The sequence below is a fragment of the Capra hircus genome, chromosome 16 (assembly GCF_001704415.2).
Source record: "Capra hircus breed San Clemente chromosome 16, ASM170441v1, whole genome shotgun sequence".
Taxonomy (NCBI): Eukaryota; Metazoa; Chordata; class Mammalia; order Artiodactyla; family Bovidae; genus Capra; species Capra hircus.
Genome location: NC_030823.1, coordinates 52,801,315 through 52,819,891, shown reverse-complemented (window position 1 = coordinate 52,819,891; position 18,577 = coordinate 52,801,315). Strand labels below are relative to the sequence as shown.

Here is an 18,577-nt window from a genome sequence, read left to right as displayed (position 1 = left end):
TCCTTTAGAATGGACTGGCTGGATCCCCTTGCAGTCCAAGGGACTCTCAAGAGTCTTCTCCAACACCGCAGTTCAAAAGCACCAATTCTTCGGCATTCAGCTTTCTTCACAGTCCAACTCTCACATCCATACTTGACCACTGGAAAAACCATAGCCTTGACTAGACGGACCTTTGTTGGCAAAGTAATGTCTCTGCTTTCCAATATGCTATCTAGGTTGGTCATAACTTTCCTTCCAAAGAGTAAATGTCTTTTAATTTCCTGGCTGCAATCACCATCTGCAGTGATTTTGGAGCCCCCCAAAATAAAGTCTGACACTGTTTTCACTGTTTCCCCATCTATTTCCCATGAAGTGATGGGACCAGATGCCATGATCTTAGTTTTCTGAATGTTGAGCTTTAGGCCAACTTTTTCACCCTCCACTTTCACTTTCATCAAGAGGCTTTTTAGTTCCTCTTCACTTTCTGCCCTAAGGGTGGTGTCATCTGCATATCTGAGGTTATTGATATTTCTCCCGACAATCTTGATTCCACCTTGTGTTTCTTCCAGTCCAGGATTTCTCATGATGTACTCTGCATAGAAGTTAAATAAGCAGGGTGACAATATACAGCCTTGATGTACTCCTTTTCCTATTTGGAACCAGTCTGTTGTTCCATGTCCAGTTCTAATTGCTGCTTCCTGACCTGCATATAAGTTTCTCAAGAGGCTGGTCAGGTGGTCTGGTATTCCCACCTCTCAGAATTTTCCACAGTTTATTGTGACCCACACAGTCAAAGGCTGGCATTCAATAATATGACATTGATTTTCTCCAAAGTGACTTTTCAATAAAAAATAACATTTGACCATATACTGATGATAAAGCTTTCCAGGGATCATGCAGTTGTAATTATTTACTACCTTAACAGCCTTGTGGTCTGATATGGATCATAGGGTGGTAGAGAAACTGTTCCTACTCTCCATGGAAAGGTATCTGTCTAACAGGGGAGATTGTCAAGAAAAAAACAATTTTAATACGTACCTTTATCCTACAATCCAACAGTTTCACTCCTTGGTATTAGTCCATTCTGTCCATACAAAAAGCATACATATGGAAGCTTATAGCAGCTTTATTCATTGTTGCCAAAACTTGAAAGAAGCCAAGTTGTCTTTCAAAAGGTGAAAGAACTAGTGAACTGTGATACATTCAGGCAATGAAATGGTATCAAACCATGAAAAGACATGGAGAAACCCTCAATGTCTATTATTAAGTGAAAGAACCAGTCTGAAAAGGCTATATAATTGAGTCCAACTACATGACAATTTGCAAAAGGCAAACTCTGAGAATGGTGACATAATCAGATTTTTCTAGGGGTTGAGGTGGAGGAGGGATAAATAGGTAGAGCAAATACTCTGTGTGATTCTACAACGTCATTATGTACTTGACAAAACTCAGAGAATGCACAAAACCAAGAATGAACCTCAATTTAAACTATATATGTAGGGGGATAATGATACATCAATGTAGGTTCATCATTGATAACAAATATACCAATCCAGTGGGGAATGTTGATGGCTCAGGAGGCTATGCATGTGCTGAGGGCAGGATTTACATAGAAAGTCTCTTACTTTCTGCTCAGTTTTAGTTAGAAGACAAAAATTCTCTAAAATATAAAACGCATTTTTAAAAACACAACTGTAATTCTTCCAGCTCTGAAGTTTTGCTATTCTAAATATTTTTTAAATTTATTGGAATCATGTGGCTCAGATTTTTATTTTTATTTATTTAATTAAAAAAATTTATTTATTCATTTATTTATTTGGCTGCTCCAGGTCTGGTTGTGGCGTTCGGGACAGTCCTTCCAACTCCATTGTGGCATGCAGGATCCGTCTTTAGTTGCAGCATGTGAGATCTAATTGCCTGCCCAGGGATCCAATTGGGACCCCTTCATTGGGAACATGGAATCTTAGCCACTGGACCAACATGGAGGTCCTTATTCTAATTAGTTTTTAAAGAAGAAACTGTTCTTTTTGAATGATCATTAAAATTATTTATTTATTTTTTTGGTGGCTCCAAATGAACTTAAGCATTTAAATAAATTATCCACAGGCATTAGTCAGAGAACTACCTACTATTATAATTTATTTTTTAGAACAATTTTCTCACTTATTTCCTCATGTTAATCTCTCAGTTATGTCCAACTCTATGGGACCCCAGAGGACCCACAAGGCTCCTCTGTCTGGGGCTTCCCTGGTACCTCAGGCAGTAAAGAATCTGCCTGCAGTGCAGGAGACCAGTGTTTGATCCCTGGGTGGAGAAGATCCCCTGAAGAAGGGAATGGCTACACACTGTAGTATTCTTGCATGGAGAATTCCATGGGCAGAGGAGCCTGGCAGATTACAATCCATGGGGCCTTTCATGCATTTTTTTAAGTACTCAAGTTTTTTTTTTATAATTCTGAAGGATAGATCTTCTTTATATAAATCACAGCACAAGTATTTGTACTAAATGAACATGTACATTACAGCAGATGTTTATAGCATGCTAAAACCTACAGTCTTGCTCGCCACGTTAGTTCATGTCATCTGGTCTCATGTACCAGCAGGTAACCTAGGAGTCTGGAGGCTCAGAATGTCTATCTCTAGAGAGAGGACTCTTTCCTTTGAGTTCTCCCTGCCCCTCCCTGTGCTGGCTGCTAAAGCAGCTTGCTGCTGCTACTAAGTCACTTCAGTTGTGTCTGATTCTGTGCGACCCCAGAGAAGGCAGCCCACCAGGCTCCCCCATCCCTGGGATTCTCCAGGCAAGAACACTGGAGTGGGTTGTCATTGCCTTCACCAATGCATGAAAGTGAAAAGTGAAAGTAATTTGCTCAGTCCTGTCTGACTACTAGCGACCCCATGGACTACAGCCTTCCAGGCTCCCCTGTCCATGGGAATTGCCAGGCAAGAGTACTGGAGTGGGTTGCCATTGCCTTCTCCAGGTGAACTATAATTCATTGGTAGCTTTGTATAAATGCTGAATCCAAGACAGAATGGAGAACTAGTGGGAATAGTAAGGTTTCAGATCACGGATAATTTAGTGCATTTTCTTTCATCAGTAACTAAAGATCTTGAGGTGAAAACAGAGAAAATCATTCTGTATCATGGAGGGCACCAGTCCATATATACTGAAGATTTCTTTATTTCTGACCATTTCTTTACAATCATGCACCCAAGGATAACATCAACATGTACATCACAAGTATATTCAGAAAATTACATTCAGTATTCTTATGCTATTTAACCCATGTCATTGAAAGTCCCATCATTTTCCAGAGTCTACATTTCCCCCTACAATCTTGAACTTCCACTGGATCATCTTTTCTTTGCCCATTCACATTGAGCTGATGTCTGAAACTGTAGATTTTCATGTTATGAAGTACACAGGTCCTAGATTTCTATTTCTAAGTGCCCAGAAGAAAGCTTTTCATAAAGGGAACCATCTAGGCAGGGGTACTATAGCTGTATATAATGGGCTCCACATGATGACATAAGTCATCACCATTGTGAGGACAGGGACTTAGGAAAATCCTGATGATCCTGGGCTGGCCTAAGTCTCTCAGAATCTCTAACAGCTGAGTCCGAAGGTGAGCAAGTCTGCCTTCCAGGGGGACACCCTGAGGGCTGTAACTCTCCTGAGGGGCAGGATACCACTCCTGACTTAAACAGGACAGCCCAGCAGTGTGTCGCAGCATCTTCTCCATGACAGCCATGGAGAGAAGATTCCCACATAGGCTGAAGGAACTGAGCTAGGAGCAGTGGCTTAGGGCAGGCAGGATGGCCTCAAACTGGGAGTCCATGATCCCACACTGGTCTAAGTACAGTTCCTGGATGGTGGCTGCAACTTTCTCCAGCAGAACTTGGAGCAGTTCAGGACTAAAATCAGTCATGGTGACACCAATCATTTCCAGGCTTTTTAGCTGACAGATGTTCGGGCACTGGGACAAGTGGATCAAGTCTGATTCCGTAAGTCGGCATTTAGTTATTGAGAGGTTGTGCAAGGTGGTCTTCAGGCACCTAGGGAGACACCAAACAGTTAGTTCTTGGAAACTGGGTGCCAGGTGGCTACATGGTGGTGTGATATTCAGTTGCTAAGCTGAGTCTGACCCTTGGTGACACTGTGGACTGTAGCCCACCAGGCTCTTCTGTCCATGGCATTTCCCAGGCAAGAATACTGGAGTGGGTTGCTGTTCCCTTCTCCAGGGGACCTTCCTGACCCAGGGATCCAATCCAAGTCTCTTGTGTCTCCTGCACTGGAAGGTGGGTTCTTTACTACTAGTGCCACCTGGGAAGCTCCATGGTGGCTATGTGTGAGAGGCAAATGGTTTCTTCAGGGCAAGAGTTAAGTCTGACCATCTGATGAGGGTCAATACACAGATTGCCCAGTCTCAATCTAGGCTCAGTCCTGTCACCTGCACTATGCGACCAAGTCAATTCATAGAATCTTGAAAGTTCTCTCCCTCATCTATCAAGCAGAATACAACATACTCCACTTCCTTATGAGGATGAATGAGTATAATGGAATGCACTAGAACATGCTCAGAGGAGAGCCTGACACAGAGCCTCAGTCAAAGGTGGTCGTCACTGAATTTTATTTCTAGGTGAATGAATTAAAAAATTATTTCACCTAGGGATTCCTTCAGTCCAACTTTGGGCTCCAGATGCCTATATCTTTGACCAGGTGTGGATCTAGAGAGAAATTCATAAAGAATAAACTTATACAAGATTCTACAACATAAAATGTGATGCCAGGCTAATGGGCTGACTTACATTCTTGGATCATCTACAAATTTTCCATCACTTTTTATGATCTATTTTGCTTAGCTGGATTAACATAATCTCCAGAATCATAATTTTCCCTTATATTAATTACCTTGTCTGGAGCACAAAAAACAAGATATACAGACAAATAGTTTAAGACAAGCTCATTGTGGCCACAATCCTGGTGAGCATAGAGCTTCTCTTCAGAAATTCTCTGCTCTGATGTGATTCCCCCACAGAGTCCCCTTTATTTCCTCTACTTTGAAGTCATTTGAACATAAACACCTTTGCTGAACGAAGAAATTACAAACCCTCCAGGGCCAGATCCAAACATCCCAGTCAATAATCTGTACCTTCACAGCAAGGTGTCCCTTTCAAGAGCCACTATAACAGTTTAGCATGCAATCTTTATTTCCATGGTCATAGGACACCACCCTTCAGGTGACAGTGAATTTGACATTCTAATGTTATTGTTCAGTGTTACCCAGACAGTGGTGCACACTCACCTGAGCATCTGGTCCAGGCAGCCTTCAAGAAAGGAGGGAGAGTCCAGATGAAGATCCCGGAGGTGGCCCAGCCTCAGGAACTGGGAGGTAATTTGCACAATGTGATCCTGCTCGTGCTTCCTAAAGGCAGATACATGGATAGGGAAGAGAACGAGTCTTTGCAGATTACTCATGCGGCCCAGGAAAGGAGCAAATGTGGCCAGGGTGGACAGATGCCAGGTGCAATTCACCTGCACCTCCTGGATACAGTCCAGCTGCACCAAGCTCAGGACCTTCACAATATTTTCCATTGACATCGAAAAGATCTTCAGTTTCTTACAGCACAGATGTATGGAAGCTTTTCTCTGCTCCACCCACTGGAGAAGGTAGGTAAGGAAGTTATTCAGGGTCCTTTTCTTCAGGGAAAGTTCTGTGAAAACCCTCAGTGGTGCCAAGTGCTGCTTTGTTATCGAGCTGGGTTCAATCACCGGTGCTCTTCCTGAGCTTGTGCCTCCACGATTGTTGGCTCCAGACCACATGCTCCAGAATTTATGATCAGTGTCCCGCAAATCTAGCACCTGCAGTTTGCACCTCCTATAGAGAAAAAGGAGATTGGTAGAGATGCATTAAAATCCACCCAGAAAGAAAAAATAGCCACAAAGATTAAGCTCACACTGCTCTCTTCTGTAACTTCAGATTACTGATGTCACCTGCTGTCTTGCCCTCTTCACTTTCTGACTCACTTTCTTCCATCTTGCTTTCATTTCTTGTCCTTTCTGAATCTTCACTTCTAGTAACTTTAAGGATCACTAACAGAAGTACATGATATTTCAGGCTCCTGTTCATTACAAGCACCCTTATGCTTCCAGAGGAATTTCCTTTAGTGAGACAAGCCTTCTTCATTTCCATCTTCAGAACCCTCTGGTCCATCCCTTTCCACCCACATTCCCTCACCCCAGCTGTCTTCTCTGGGACACCCAGGATTTTACCAGGTTCCCCAAGTCAGGCTCACCTTGAGGGAACCTTCTGGGCAAGGAGGACGTCAAGTGCTTCCAGCACTGCTTGTAGGGGCCCTACATGAGGCAGGTCAATCAGGGCCCCCAGAGGCAGGCGGACAAAGGGCCAGGCTTGCACCATGGCCTTCAGGGTCTCAATGTGTCTCCCTTGGAATGCTTCCACGAAGAGGGGTGGGAAGAGCTCCGTGGGTAGAAACTCCAGAGCAGAAATGACTGAGTCCTCATCCCTCAGCAGGCTTGTTCTTGCAAGGTCCAGGAGTCTGGGTGGGGTTGGGACATTCATCCTGACTCTTCGCCGAAAAGAATCCTGTGGAAAATGCCAATCAACAAAGCACCCATTTCAGGGCAAATGTGAGCACACCATAGACTGTCTCCCAACCCTTCAGAAGAACCTAGTCAGGGCCAAGATCTATGCACTGCCAAGGGTGGAAGCATTTCAGTTGTTCCTTTTGATCCTGTGGGTTCATTGGGCACAAAGCTGTAGCTTTTTCCCTACTGATTTCAGTAACAAGCATCTCAACCACTAGCACATTCAGATACATCCACTTCTTTCATGTCTCACTGAGAAGTGGTTACCAAGAGCCTGAAAGTTGACTCCAAACTTTATTTGGGGAAGACTTCCAGATGATCATTTAGTCTATGGGAAGAAGACTGTCATGTGGAGCAACACAGCCTCCATCTTGTTACTGCAGTTACAGCGAATAGTAAATTTGAAAAAATGCTCCTACATGAATGTCAGGTGTACACACAAAAAAGTATTTTGCATTTCAAAAAATAAATTTACAGATATTTTCATTAGAAATATCATGGTAAAGCTATCTGAAAATGGTATCGCTACAGCATGAATCAAAATATTTGGGATCCAGGGTAAATACAATTAGAGGCACAATGAAAACCTGAAATATTATCATCTAAAGAGAAATAATTAAAAAAAAAAAAACAAAACCTCTCTGTGTCATTTTGAGTTCCATGCCACCCTCAAGGTCAGCTAAAGATGTCAGAACAGTCCTGACAGTAACTTACCACTGTGATGTGGTTGGTGTGATGCTCAGACCATAGGCCCTGGGAGGACTCAGCCAGTGACTCAGGAGTCAGAAGATTCTGCATCCTTTCTTCAGAGGCTGAGACTTTTACAGGTCTTTCTAATCTCATCATCCCTCTGTCCAACTACTAACAAAATCAGAAAAGGTATGCCTGATTAGATTATAGAATGCCCATTGTATTGGTTTTGATTGGATCTTCATTTTTCTCCACATTAGGTGACTGAATCAGATATACATTCAGAAAACAGAATAATGATCAGAGAATCAAGAACTCACACATGGATTCACTCCACAAACATTGGTTGATATGTACCAACATGGACAGTTATATCCCCGGGTTTGGTCATGGAACAATTTATTGGTTCCTAACATTGAACAAGAAAGAAAATAACTTGAAACCAACTTTGTTGGGGGAACTATGGCCCAGTCAAAATTATCAGAATGTCCTAGAATTAACACAGCTTCATGAAAACAGTCCAGATATTCCCCAAAGATACAAAAATAATAAAAAAGTGTCCCTGTATCAATTTGTCACTCAGGCATTATGTAGGAAACATAGAAGATTGTGAGCCTTTACAGGCAACAAAGGAAGAGCTTTGGGGAATGTGTTTAGTTTTAGCCTTAAGCCAAGCCTTCTCTCAAGGTGCACAGGTCAAAATCTCAGTGAGATGTAAGAGTGGATCAGAAGAGTTTGGAACTGGGTATTCCTAAAGGGACCTTGTGAATGATCCCAACAGTGTAAAATACATGGCTCTTTCTCCTTTATTTTAAGAAAAAGGAAGATTTAAAGATGCTGTTCTGGGTGATATTTTGAAATGAAAATATGGTGGTTCCCAGGAGACAGTGCCATCTTGGAGGGTGTTTCCTCCCAGAAATTTAGGATCAATTCAGCAAACAACATTAAAAGATGTAATCTAATTGCTTTATGATAAATTTAACTTAAAAAATAAAAGATGTACTCTAATATGTGAGAAGAGGGAGAGGTGGAGTCCTGGGATCAGACACTTCCAAGACTGACAGTTACTAATGGTGGGCACTGTGGACTCTTCGGGAGCATGGCACCAGAGGAAAATAAATGTAGGTCACTGGAAAATAACACTGTCACCCAGGGGCAGGTGCTATCAGAAGAGGTTTTTTTTTAAGATTTTTTTCTCACTGAGGACAGCTTCCAGATGGCTAGCAGCTTGAACCATTTTCCAGCGGTCATGGAAGCCAAGCTATAATCTTATTGGCCCCCCTTTTTTAAAATTTAAATTTATTTATTTTAATTGGAGGCTAATTACTTTACAGTATTGTATTGGTTCTGCCACACATCAACATGAATCCGCACTTTTTATAAGTGTATTTAGACAGTTACTAATTCTTCAAACTTAGCTAAGTTCAATACAGATTCTGGTCAAGGTGACTCCATTAGGTACAGAAAGAAAGTTGTGTTTATGTGCTCATTAAGATCAATACTTTTCTGGGAACTTCCCTGGTGGTCCCAAGGTCAAGAATCTGGTGTTTCAAGTTGTGCCACAATCAGGGATGACTCCCACCCAAGGCTGCATCACACAGAGTTTATTTTGAATATAACAGCACCCATTGGGAAACCCAGCTTAAAAAATTTTCCTTGCCTCTCTCCCATCCCATTTATTTGATGCCCAAACTATTCTTGTACACCTCTGGCCACATTAGTGATGACTATATGAAAGTTGTTCACTCCTTTGGTCACTTTCCTGAAGAATCCATTCACCATGTTTCTTCTATGGGTTTGAATGCCCTTTGCATAAAACATGGTTAAATTGGATTCTACTCAATAGACATATTAAATCCCAGGCCATCAATAAATACTTACAATCGAGTGAGATTACTAACAATGATAATCATAAACATCTCTGATTTTGAACACAAACTCGGGAGCAACCGTGTGGGCACTTTATATTCATCACTTAAGATAACCTTCAGAGAAAACCTAAACCTAACTCATATTTTCCCCATTTGTAGGCAGCTGAACTAAGGTCATTGTCAAGCAGGGGAATCTTCCCATCTCCCTGCAGAGAATACTTAGCTGACAGTATCAAAAGGACCACTGTCTCCTCCAGAGCTGACAGGAAACCTAAATATTAGAAAGAACTGTCTGAGAGACTTCATGTGATGTTAGTAGAAATTTTGAAATTTCAAAGTCTAAGGTTGGGATGATTCTATGGGATCAAAGCTTCTATGAGATCTAAAAAGAACATTGTTTTAAAGGCTCACCTTTCATTCCCTTGCAGTCTAGCACCTTCAGTTCAATGATAGATAAAAGGGACTTTAAATCTAATTAATAAATGCCCATGAGCCTCTGAAGAATAGGGAATTCTCTTATACTGTTGGTGGGAATGCAAATTGTGCAGCCACCAGGGAAAACAGTATGGAAGCTCCTCATAAAACTAAAAATGGAATTCTCATATGATCCATCAACCCCACTCCTGGGCATTTACCCAGAAGAAAAAATTGTAATTCAAAAACATAGGTGCTCTCCTGTGTTCATATCAGCATCATTTAAAATATCCAAGACATAGAAACAACCTAAATGTCCATTGACAGAAGAATGGATAAGGAAGATGTGATATTACTGAGCCATTAAAAAGAATAAACTATTGCTGGTTGCAGTAATGAAGATGAACTTAGAGATTATCATACTAATGAAGTAAGTGAAAAAATGAAAGACAAATACCCTATGTTATCACATATATATGGAGTCAAAAATATGACACAAATGAACTCATATGTGAAAATGAAACAGAATAAAATGCATAGAGAACAGACTTGTGGTGGCCAGTGGGGAGGGGTATGGGGAAGAGAAGGTTTGGATTGGCAGATTCAAACTGTCATATATAGTTGTTGTTGTTCAGTCACTCAATTGTGTCCGAGTCTTTGCAACCCCATGGACTGCAGCACTCCAGGCCTCCCTGTCCTTCACCATCTCCCAGAGCTTGCTCAAACTCATGCCCATTGAGCCAGTGATGCTACCCAACCATCTCATCCTGTGTCGTCCACTTCTACTCCTGACTTCAATCTTTCCCAGCATCAGGCTCTTTGCCAATGAGTCAGCTCTTCACATCAGGTGGCCAAAGTATTGGAGCTTTATCTTCAGCATCAGTTTTACCAGTGAATATTTAGGGCTGATTTCCTTTAGGATTGACTGATTTGATCTTCTTGCTGCCCAAGGGACTCTCAAGAGTCTTTCCCAGCACCACAGTTTGAAGGCATCAGTTCTTCAGCACTCGACCTTTTTATGGTCCAACTCTCACATCCATACATGACTACTGAAAAAACCATAGCTTTGACTATGCAGATCTTTGTAGGCAAAGTAATGTCTCTGCTTTTTAATATGCTATCTAGGTTTATCATAAATTCTTCCAAGGAACGTGGGTGCTAAGTTGCTACAGTTGTGTCTGACTCTTTGCAACCCCATGAACTCTAGCCTGGCAGGCTCCTCTGTCAATGGGATTCTAAAGGCAAGAATACTGGAGTGGGTTGCCATGCCCTCCTCCTGGGCTTCCAAGGAACAAGCGTCTTTTAATTTAATGGCTGCAGTCACCACCTTCAGGATACATAAGTAACAAGATTCTACTGTGCAGCAGAAGAAACTATATTAAGTATCCTGTTATAAAGCATAATGGAAAAGAATATGCAAAATAATGTGTATATATATGTAAAACTGAGTCAGTTTGCTATACAGTAGAAATTAAACACAACACTGTAAATCAACTATATTTAAATTAAATCTTTTAAAAAGAAACTAATTATATGAAGAAGCATCTTGAGCTGATATAGAAATCTACAACAGTGGACAAACTCCAAGTTGGTCATTCTCAGATATGTAGGAATCTCAGGGATATTCAGAAGAAACTTTGCTCTTGAGCAGTAAGCTGTTGGGAAATTTTGCCAAAAATAAAAATCAGTGACTGACACAGGTGTAAGTGGTAAAGGCAAATTTAATTCAGAACTATGACAATAGAGGAAAATATTTCTCATTGTGTAAACGGACTTCATTCACAATTCAGCAGATACAGATAGCAATTTAAGCCAAGAAGCACTATGCTTCCTGGCTTATAAGTTGCTGAGAGGAAGCATTAAACCTGGGTGGTATTCTGGCTGTGAAAGTGAAAGTCACTTAGTCATGTCCGACTCTCTGAGACCTCATTTACTATACAGTCCATGGAATCTTCTAGGCCAGAATACTGGAGTGGGTAGCCTATCCCTTCTCCAATGGATCTTCCGAGCCCAGGAATCGAACCAGGGTCTCCCACATTGCAGGCGAATTCTTTACCAACTGAGCTATGAGAGAAGCCCAATCTGGTTGTACCAGTCAAATAGATTTCTTGTTGAAGACAGCTCAGCATGATCAGATGCCAAGAGTGGGCAGTGAGGAATTTCGATCAGATATTGTTTGTTTGTTTGTTTAGCAACACTGAGTCTTGGTTGCTGCAAAGGCTTTTCTTTTAGCTGTGGTGAGTGGGGGCTACTATTCAGCTGCAGGACACAGATTTCTGACTGCAGAGACTTTTCTTGTTGTTAAGTTTGGGCTCTAGGGCATGCTGGCTTCAGTAGTTGCAGCATGAGGGCTTAGTAATTGCCTCTCCTGGAAAAGGCTCAACAGTTGTCGCTTAGTTGCCCCACGGCATGGGGTACCTTTATGGACCAGGGATTAAACTCATGTTTCCTGCATTGGCAGGCAGAGTCACCAAGGAAGCCTCTAGATCACATTTTTGAGATGATCAGATATCAAGGGTAAATATTCTCCCTGAACTGGCTTAGAATTCTAGTTCAAACTTGATTTTAGAACCAAGTTCACAGACACTTGTAGAGGAAGTTTCAGGAATGTGAATAAATTTTGGTGTAACAGAATATTTTCAGTTGAGGAGCCCGTGCTAGGTGGATGATGCAAACACTAATGTAGTGAAGCGTGTGGCCAACTTGGGAATAGGTGAAGGTCACTGATGCTGGGCAGAGAAGGCACAGGCAGGTCACACGGGATGTGGAATGAAGAGAAGAGCCTTTGGAAGATTTCCATGATCTGATTAATGCTCTCTCGCTCTCTGCAGTTGTAGCATGGAGATGATATTTTCTATGGACAAAGGAGCAGGAAAACAGAGAAGGAAGAGAATGCAACCTGCACCCTGGCTTGTAAAGAACAGTCTTATTGGGCACTCACAGAAGTGGACAGTCACAGGAGTCTCCATAGCAGTGGTAGTTTACAGGAGGCTTGGGTGTAGGTGTAGGGGAAACAAAGAGAAGAGGATGCTCATTGAAGTGTCGATTGGTCCTTTATGGAAATGGGTTGCTATGAACTAAATGTGTGTTCTCCATGTCCTACTTCCTATACATGCCCCTCCACACCCCACAAACTCATATCTGGAAGCCTTAACCCCCAAGGTAATGGATAATGGGATTTGGACTTTGGCCTTTAGGCTGTAACTAGTTTTGAATGAGATGGTGAAGGTGAAGCCCCAAGATAGGTTTAGTGCCTTTCGAAGTAAATGAAGTGACCAGTGCTCCCCTTATTCTACCACCATGTGACAAAACTAGGAACCTGGATCCCTCCACAACCAGACTGTGCTACCTCCTTGATCTTAGACTTCCAGCCTCCAGAACTATAAGAAATAAACTTTCCTTATTGAAACCACCCAGTCTATGATATTCTGTTTTGTTTTCATAGATTGAGTCAACTAAGGCGTAATGTATGGGGCAGAAACACTGTACAGAAGGCATAAAGTATATGGAGACTCATGTTTTTGTGTGTGTGTTTTTGTTTGTTTTTGGACAACTCACACAAAACACAGTAAGAAGTGATGCTGTCCATAGCAGGTCAAAGGAAAACACTTTATAATGTAATCTATTCTTGTAATCAATCTATGAATGACTTTATAAAATAATCTATTCTTACATAAAATTTCCTATGAATAAAAGAATCATTCTTTCATTCATTATTTCAACTTATGTCTTACAAATTCTTTATTATATTCCAGAGGTTTCACTGGATCTATATGGGGTTTGGGAAGTGAAGATTACACGAGCTCCACTCTTGCTGAATTGAAATCTGCCTCATGGAGTTAATGGAAACTGGTAACTAACAGAAATCCTTGAGTTTGTTTCACAGAGAAGCAGAGAATGAAACAGCTTGGTTAAAGACTTCCGCTTTGTGCAAGAGCCAGTGACCAAAACCACCCCAAAGAAAAACAAATGCAAGAAGGAAAAGTGGTTGTCTGAGGAGGTTTGGCAGTTAGATGAGGAAAGAAGAGAAGAAAAAGGCAAGGAAGAAAGGGAAAGTTATGCACAACTGAATGCAGAGTTCCAGAGAACAGAAAAGAGATAAGAAAGCCTTCTTAAAAGAACTATGCAAAGAAATAGAGGGAAACAATAGAATGGGAAAGACTAGAGCTCTCTTCAAGAAAATTGGAGGTGTCAAGGGAATATTTCATGCAAGGATGAGCATGATAAAAGACAGAATGGTAAGGACCTAACAGAAGCAGAAGAGATTAAGACGAGATGGCAAGAATGTACACAAGAACTACACAAAATAGGTCTTAATGACCCAGGTTACCACAAATGGTATGGTCACTTAGACCTGGAAATCCTGGAGTGTGAAGTCAAGTGGGCCATATGAAGAATAACAACAAACAATGCAGGTGGAGGTGATGGAGTTACAGCTGAGCTATCTAAAATCCTAAAAGATTATGCTGTTAAAGGACTGCACTCAATATGCCAGCAAATGTGGAAAACTCAGCAGAGGCCATAGGATGGGAAAAGGCCAGGTTTCATTCCAGTCCTAATGAAGGGCAATGCCAAGAATGTTCAAACTACCTCATTAATACAATCACACTCTTTTCACATGCTAGCAAGGTAATGTTCAAAATCCTTCAAGTTATGCTTCAACAGTACTTGAACTTCCAGATGTATATAAGCTGGATTTTGAAGAATCAGAGGAATCAGAGATCAAATTGCCAACATTCATTGGATCATGGGGAAAGCAAGAGAGTTTCAGGAAAAAAGTCTTCTACTGGTTCCAAATTGGGAGACGAGTATATCAAGGCTGTTTATTGTCACCCTGCTTATTTAACTTATATACAGAATACATCATGTGAAATGCCAGGCTGGATAAAGCACATGCTGGAATCAAGATTGCCAGGGGCTATATCAATAACCTCAAATATGCAGGTAACACCACCACTATGGCAGAAAGTGAAGAGGAACTAAAGAGCCTCTTGATGAAAGTGAAAAGGGAGAGTGAAAAAGATGGCTTAAAACTCAACATTCAAAAATCAAAGATCATGGCATCTGGTCCCATCCCTTCATGGCAAATAGATGGGTAAATAATGGAAACAGTGAGAGACTTCAATTTCTTGGGCTCCAAAATCATTGCAGATGGTGACTGCAGCCATGAAATTAAAAGATGCTTGCTCCTTGGAGGAAAAGCTATGACAAACCTTGACAGCATATTAAAAAGCAGACACATTATTTTGGCAACAAAGGCCTGTCTAGTCAAAGCTATGGTTTTTCCAGTATTAATGTATGGATGTGAGATTTGGACCATAAAGAAATCTGAGTGCAGAAGAATTGGTGCTTTTGAACTGTGGTGTTGGAGAAGACTCTTGAGAGTCCCTTGGACTGCAAGGAGATAAAACCAGTCAACCCTAAATGAAATCAGTCCTGAATATTCATTTGAAGGACTGATGCTGAAGCTGAAACTCCAATACTTTGGCCATCTGATTCAAAAAACTGACTCATTTGAAAATACCCTGATGTGGGAAAGATTGAAGACAGGAGAAGGTGACAACAGAGGATGAGATGGTTGGATGGCATCACCGACTCGATGGACATGAGTTTGAGCAAGCTCCGGGCATTGGTGATGGACAGGGAAGCCTGGTGTGCTGCAGTCCATGGGTTCACAAATAGTCAAACACTACTGAGTGACTGACTGAACCGAGCTGAACTCTGCTTCATTGTCTGTACTAAAGCTTTTGATTGTGTGGATCACAACAAATTATGGAAAATTCTGAAAGAGATAGTACCAGACTACCTTACCTGTCTTCTGAGAAATCTGTATGTGGGTTTAGAACCAACAGCTAGAATCTGACGTGGAAAAACTAACTGGTTAAAAATTGGGAAAAGAGCTTGATAAGTTTGCATATTGTCACCCTGCCTATTTAACTGCTTTGATGAGTTTAATCATGTGAAACGTCAGGCTGGATGAGTCACAAGCTAGAATCAGGATTTCCAGGAGAAATATCAACAACCTCAGTTATACAGATGATACCACTCTAATAACAGAAATTGAGGAGGAAAAACAGATTCTCTTGATGAAGGTGAAAGAGGAGAGTGAAGAAACTGGCTTGAAAAATCAACATTAAAAAACATAAGATTATGCCATCTTGTCCCATCACTTCATGGTGAATAGAAGAGCAAAAAGTGGAAGAGGTGACAGATTTTATTTTCTTGGACTTCAAAATCACTGTGGACGTTGGCTGCAGCCATGAAGACATTTGCTCCTTAAAAGGAAAGCTATGACAAACCTAGACAGAGTATTAAAAAGCAAATATATCACTTTGCTGACAGTGATTCATACAAAGCTATGGTTGATCAGCCCAGTGATGTGACTCAGCAGCTTCTCCATGATGGCCATAGAGAGGACATTCCCGCACAGACTGAAGGTCCTGAGCTGGGAACAGCAGCTCAGGACAGGCAGGATGGATTTAAGTTGGGACTCTGTGATCCTACACTGCTCTAAGTTCAGTTCCTGGAGGGTGGCTGCAACTTGCTCCAGAAGAATGTGGAGGATCTTAGGACTAAAGTCAGTCATGGTGACCCCACTCAGATCCAGGCCTTTGAGCTGACGGATGTTCAAGCACTGGGACAGGTGGGTCAGGTCTGATTCTGTAAGCTGGCAGTTAGTTATTGCCAGGTGATCCAAGAGGGTCCTCAGAAATCTGGGGGAAAAAAGAAGCAATTATGTCTGAGAAAGCAGGGTAGCAGCTGAGCTAAAGTTGTCAGATAGCTGATTTACACAAAGACAAGGTCCTACTAACTGCATCAGTACCCAGAATGACTATTCTTTTAGCTGATGTTTCATCTCTGCATCACCAGCAAACCACCTGCAGCTTTGTATGATCTCTGGTCATGCTTCACTACCATCCTCTCAGAATCATGCCTATCTTAAATATTAACTAACTTAACTGGAGCAAAAGATAACATTTTAGGGACTAGTCATTTGAGACAAGCTCATTGTGTTCAGACCTCTTTTTTCTGTCTCTCTCCCTCACTTTCTTTTTTTCTGGCTGTACCACATATGCCACTTATGCAACCTTACTTCCCCTACCAGGGATCAAACCTGAGTATTCAACACTGAAAGAGCAGAGTCCTAACCACTGTACCATCAGGGAAATCCCAGACCATCTTTTTGAAACTGCTCAAGTCTGAGGTGGTTTCCCTTCTTTAATGCCCTCTTCACCTACCTATTTTACTAAATTATCTGACATAGTTTTCCCTTTCTAAGGAGAAACCCATGCCCACCCTCATTGGATCCAAACAACCATATCCATAGCTTTCTAGTGTGGTGTCCCTGTTCCTTTTCCTTGATTTCAGTGGTGGTGATAGCACAGCTCAGTATAGAGCAGCAAAGAACCCAGTGTGCTTGACTTGCCAATGTTGTGTTCAATTCTAACAGCCAGTGGTACACACTTACCTGAGCATCTGGTCCAGGCAGCCTTCAAGGAAGGAGGGAGAATCTAGATAGAGATCCTGGAGATGGTACAGCTTGAGAAACTTAGAGGTAAATAGGACAACTTGCTGCTCCTGCTTCTCAAGGGCAGACATGTGAATGCGGGAGAGAAGGAGTCTCCGCACGTTGCTCATCTGACCCAGGAGAGGAGCAAACTTGGCCAGCGTGGACAGATGCCAAATCCAATTCACTTGCACCTCCTGCATGCAGTCCAGCTGCACCATATTTAGGACCTTCATGACATTTTCCACAGGCATCGCAAAGATGGTCAGCTTCTTACAGCAGAGGTGAATGGAAGCTTTTCTCTGCTCCATCCACCTGAGGAGGTAGGTAAGGAAGTTATCCAGGGTCATTTTCTTCAGGCAAAGCTCTATGTATATCTTCAGGGGGAGCCAAGGGATGATGGGTCCTGGAGCTCTGCTCAGCCACTGGTACCATTTCTAAGCTTGAGAACCCATGTGTGCTGGCTCCAGACCACATGTTCCAGAAGCTCTGGCCAGTATTCCGCAGATCTAGCACCCACAGTTTGCACCTCCTATAAGGACAGGAGATTAACAGGGATGCATTAAAATCCACACAGAATGAAACCACAGTCTCAGAATTTCACAAATGATTGCCCACCCATGCTTTTATTTCACATATCTCATCACCTGCTGCCTTGCCCTCTTCTGCCTCTCTTTCCTCCAACTCCCTTTCTCCTCTTCTCCTTTCTAATTCTCCACTTCTAGTGGGATTAAGCATCATAGGAAGGAGATAGGGCATGCTGTTTCAATCCCTCTTGCATTGTAGGCACATTTACACATCAGTAAAGTATTTTCCATAGTGAGCCAAGGCCTCTGAGCTTCTTCACTGCCATCCTCAGAACCCTCTGGCCCAGCCATTGGCCATCCACTTAGCCCACCCCAGATGTCTCTTCCAGGATTCCCAGAACCCTATCAAGCTACCTGGATCCGACTCACCTGGAACGAACCTTCTGGACAAGTAGGACATCAAGTGCTTCCAGGACTGCTTGTAGTGGCCCCACATGAGGCAGGTCAATGAGGCCCCCCAGACGCAGGCAGACAAAGGGCCAGGCTTGCACCATGGCCTTTAGGGTCTTGATGTGTCTCCCATGGAAGGCGTCCATGAAGAGGGATGGGAAGAGCTCCGTGGACAGAAACTCCAGAGCAGAACAGACCAAGGCATCTTCCCTGACCAGGTGCATTCCAGCCAGGTCTAGGAGTCTGGGTGGTGTCAGGACACTCATCCTGACTCTGCTTCAAAAGGAATCCTGTGGAAACTGCTAAGGAACAAAGCATCCATGTCAAGCCAAAGAGGAACACATCTAAGACAATCTCCCAACCCTTCAGAGAAATCTACTCAGGACTGAGGTTCAGCTCTGGCAGGGGTGGGAGTGCCTCAACTAGACCATATAACATTCAGGCCTCAATGGGCACAAAGTTATGACTCTTTCCCTACTGGATTCAGAACAAGCCTCTCACAAGTATCAGTGAGGAGGAAAGGCAACCACTAG

General features: G+C 42.3%; 1 protein-coding gene and 1 pseudogene across 1 annotated transcript; both read right to left on the bottom strand.

Annotated features, from left to right (window-relative positions):
• Positions 3,458–6,559, bottom strand: LOC102177647 (annotated as a pseudogene).
• LOC102177360 (PRAME family member 8-like) lies at positions 15,907–18,310 on the bottom strand. The gene is made up of 3 exons (XM_018059956.1): positions 18,024–18,310; positions 17,029–17,481; positions 15,907–16,273 (listed from the first exon to the last, which is right to left on the bottom strand). The coding sequence occupies exons 1-3, from the start codon at positions 18,308–18,310 to the stop codon at positions 15,907–15,909; spliced, it is 1,107 nt and encodes a 368-aa protein (XP_017915445.1).